The sequence below is a fragment of the Papilio machaon genome, chromosome 25 (genome assembly GCF_912999745.1).
Source record: "Papilio machaon chromosome 25, ilPapMach1.1, whole genome shotgun sequence".
Taxonomy (NCBI): Eukaryota; Metazoa; Arthropoda; class Insecta; order Lepidoptera; family Papilionidae; genus Papilio; species Papilio machaon.
The window spans coordinates 3,662,852-3,667,358 of record NC_060010.1 but is presented as its reverse complement, the minus strand read 5'-3'; the positions used below and the strand labels follow the sequence as shown (position 1 = coordinate 3,667,358).

Sequence of the window (4,507 nt, the reverse complement as noted above, 5' to 3'; positions counted from 1 at the left end):
TCAATGTAATATTATAATAAAATGGTGCTGATATGATGTTGAAGTTGGAAGGTAGCCATAGACATTTCGCAATTAATATTTTTCGTTTTAGCGCAATCAAATAAAAGCTTGTTTGTTTTTTTAGCATGCACTGATGTCAGTTTTCGACTTTATCGTGCTGTTTAGAGACTCAAGCAAAAGGGCATAGATAGAAATTATGACGAATTGTGTTACAGTCCTTTGTAATAGTTATCTTAAATGGATTACTGACTTGACTATTTGTATTCTTACAGGTATACATACTACAGTCTTACAGTGGTATGTATTTTAATAGTTTTTGTTATAATACAAATCGATAACGAGCCTCAGATTGTACGGTTACGTAGAAACTTCACAGCTGACCTCTCTAATGACCTACATATATTGTTTATTTAAGCTGAAAATGTATTGTTGGCACATTGCCAGCTATAGGAACGAACAAACAAGAGCAAATCATTTCCATCCTATATAACATAGCTTGTTTCGTAAACTTCATATTCAAGTATTTTGTATACATTTTTGTGGGTCCTACTGTTATAACATATGTATAAAAACACGTTCTTATCCTTCTCATTTTCAACACTAATTATAAAGAGGAAAGATCCGATTGTTTGTATTGAATATGGTCCGAAAATACTGAATTGATTTGAAATATCTTTCACTGTTGGGAAGCTAGTCATGCGACGCAACTCCCAGACCAACCAAAAAGTGCCTACGCGCACGATGTTCATTCTCACATAGTCAGCAGAGATAACGCACAATTCCTAAAAATCCGATCTGCCTCGCATAATCTGGGTGGTCTTTAGCATAGAGTATAGTAGAGATACGTTAGTATTAAGTTAGTCTTAAGCCAACAGTCCAAAAAACGACACCTTAAAAATCAGTTGTCTTTTTAAAAAAGTTCCGTCGCTGCGCCAGTATTTGAGTATGACAAAGGCTATATTTATTACTAGATTTTTTTTTAATTCCACACAAAAGAATGTTATTTAAGTAGAAATTAATTAATCTAAAAATTACAATACAGCTTATGTTAATTAAAATGGTATTGATATTTTGTACAACTGATTAACCGTGGGTTTTTGTAACCAAAATCTGTATTAAACATATCGAAATCCCTTTCATTATCTCTAACAAAACAGAGATAACAATATGTTTTTAACGGAGATTTCGGTCTCAGAATCCCACGGTTAGATAAATTAGCGACAATTAATTTATGCTCAGTATTGAATATTCAATAAATCAGCTTTCTTGTAATATTTCGGTAGGTTATTTATTGAGAAAGTTCCCCGCGTTGTAAAATTTAATATAAGAAATCTTTTCCTTATTTTCATTAGATGAATTAATTCTGATAACTCATTACCTACAACCAAATATCTTATTGCATATATCGTTATCAAGGATTTTAAATAAATGTTTAATTCTTTCATTTTATTGCAAAAAATTTAATATATTTTTAGTGTTAATTCTGAAAGGTATAGAAAAAGAAATCGTTTATTATCAGAAAGCTTATGATTTATAAAAATCAACACTCTTGGTAATTTTTTTTTATATTACAAGGTGGCAAACGAGTAAGCGGCCACATGAATTCGCCGAAATGGCGAAGCGACTGCTGCCCATAGACATTCGCAATTGCAGATGCGTTGCCTACCCTCAATCGACAAAGGAGGAGATGCACAAAATGAGAACATTTCACCTTCCAATGCACCTTGCAGGAGATCCTCCTGCATCACATTCACCTCCTCTTCCCATCCTTTTCTTATTAGAAAAGGGGTGGGAAGGGAAAGATGACTAAAATTAGGCCAATCTAAGTAAAAAATGCCAAATCTTTAAAAGAATATTATAAATACTAGCTGTGGGCCGCGACTCCGTCCGCGAGGAATTAAGCCTTATTTAATAGAAATAAGTTAGATATTTTTCTAATGTTACGTTAAATATACCTTTTGATTCGTTAGTTTAGTTGTAAAAAAGTAAGAATTTATTAAGTTATTCCATTTTATACGAATTTCAAGTAGTGTATTTTCGAGAATCTCGTGAAAGTTCGTCGCAGACGGCATACGAGATAAGTTAGTACTTTGTAGCGTACAAGGTGTTATGTTCCATTTCCTTTCAACGAATTTACTGAATCTGTTTATCTACATCCAGGTCAGTGACGGAATACAAATTTTGTGGCACGTATGAATCGTCCTAAACTAGACAATTTGAAAAAAATCAAAGCTATAGTGAGAGAGAGAGAGGAGAGAGAAAAGCAGTGAGAGAGAAAGAGAGTAAGAAAAGAGGGATGGAAATGATTATGAGGGTAGTAAAGTTAGTGAATTTACATTTACTATATTTATCAGTTACTTAAACAGGCTCTTAGCAAAAGAAATGTGTGTTTGACATATTAATAACAATAAAAAACTAGTCTATCAGGATATTTTAACGATCGTTTTAAATTTTCCTGTTTTGTTCTTCAACTCTTTGATTATTAGCTATTCTTTGAATTGTGTTCGCCATCAGCTGTTTCAATATTGAATCTAGCAAGTTGCTGTATTTCCAAGTCTGCTACTTCCTCAACATCTGGTATACGGTATGCCATTAGTGCTGCACTGCTGTCCTCATCAGTGTCAGTAAATAATACCTAAAACAAGTTATTATAAAACCAATTCCTACTTGGGTCAAGAAAATATATTTTTGTATTCACAATACTAGATGGCGCTGTTTTCCAAAATGATGTCTGTAAATTGTAAATAGGAGGTGTTACCGTAGGTTTCTGACTACAAAATCCCTGTATAAAATATGTCGTCATCCCTGTCATTATTTTTAACAAAACAGAGATAACAATATGTTTTAAACGGAGATTTTGGTCTCAGCAACCCACGGGTAGTAGCTTTGAGATGAATCAAAGTTTTTTTTTAATCACGATAAAAAAAATAAACTGATCAACATTAAGTGTCATCCAATACAAGTTGAAAGATTTGAAGCAATTTAATTAATCAAAAGATCATGATAAATTATTAGTTATTGCTATCATTACCTGATCATTAGTAAAATATTTGTTATAATAAATTTCATTGAATTTCACAAATCCTAGTTCCGCAGCAAGATTCTGACTACGCTGTGATGTAAATATTCCAGAAATTGCGGGTACATGTGCACTTGTAGCTAACGATATAGCTGATTTTATTAATTCTTTACCAAGTCCTACAAATAGCAAACAAATTATTGTACTCTGTAATATAATACCTATATACTATTGCGAATGTAATAAAAATCATTTGCTTTTAACTCCTCTTACCTTTATGACGATAACATTCTTCGAGGGCTAACGCGTAAACTTTCAAATATTTCCTCACTTCCAACTTGTCGTACAAGTTAACAGACTTCTCAATTTCATTATAGAATAACATTATACTGGCGTATATCAAGTTATATGTTAGCTTAACACGACTGAATGTACGGGAGAAAGCACCTAAAATATTAATAAATAAAATCGTAATTTTTCCTTTAAATATCTGGCTTACTCAAGCAAATTCCCAAGTAGATTACAAAGCTCCAAGTGCATCTTCTGAATTTTGGATTTGATGATTTCTTGGTAATAGTATTAATTCAAATAGGATATTGCTTTAAGGTTTTCGAAAGTAATATTGTAAGTTAATTGACTTACATTTTTCTTGAATTCTCATTATAATGACTCCAATAAGTTCTTCATTTTCTTCATTCACAGCTGCTATGGACATCTTGTCTTTCATCCATATACGAGCATTATTAAGGAATTCTTCTGTAGCTTCTTTGTCGTTCTTTATGTTTACTGAGCGATAAGTCACCTGTTGAAAATATATTTAGAACCAAAAGTGAAAGTGTTAGTTAACGTGTCCAGTGGAAGGCTAATGGGATGAACACTTTCTCTAATTTTGTGTTGCTAATTTGTTCCTCGCAAGATGAGATTCAAGAATTTATGTACACAACCTTAAAGAGGCAAAGTCATCTTTATCAAAGTGAAATGTATTGAAAGAGATGTGTTATTTTATGTAGTCAAGTTGATTACACTGAATTCTGGTCCAAATTTGTTTTAAGCTTACCTCTTGATTTAAATAATGGTCATCTAGTAACTGGGCTGCATCGTCATATCTTATATCTTGTAGATCCTCAAATCTTATCCCGCAAGGCAACCGACACCAGATCGATGGTGCTTTTATTCTTTCTTCTAAAATTTTCATCTTCTCAATTTCTGTTTCTGCTTCGGTTTTTGCCATTTTTACTTACAGTCCAGTAAATTCATTAAAAACCTAAATTATTCTTTTTTTTAAATAGCTCATAAGTTCCACCGTTAGTAAAATCAAGAAGGCATAATAAATTCGTTTCTTTTCCTTTAGAAATTCTTGGTAACGTTCGACCAAGATTTTTCAATGATTTCTCTTAATATTTTTATTCAATAGAGTTTTTAGAAATGATTTTACTTATGTTATTATACGACAATTCTCAATATAAATCGTACGATGTACACCACCGT

The 4,507-nt window shown here is 32.1% G+C and overlaps 1 protein-coding gene across 1 annotated transcript; it reads right to left on the bottom strand.

The window, feature by feature from the left end:
- Positions 1–2,482: 2,482 nt before the first annotated feature.
- Positions 2,483–4,250, bottom strand: LOC106711123. The gene is made up of 5 exons (XM_014503355.2): positions 4,077–4,250; positions 3,662–3,821; positions 3,293–3,466; positions 3,032–3,198; positions 2,483–2,635 (listed from the first exon to the last, which is right to left on the bottom strand). Exons 1-5 carry the CDS (start codon positions 4,248–4,250, stop codon positions 2,483–2,485), a joined length of 828 nt encoding a protein of 275 aa, XP_014358841.2.
- Between the last annotated feature and the right edge of the window lie 257 nt (positions 4,251–4,507).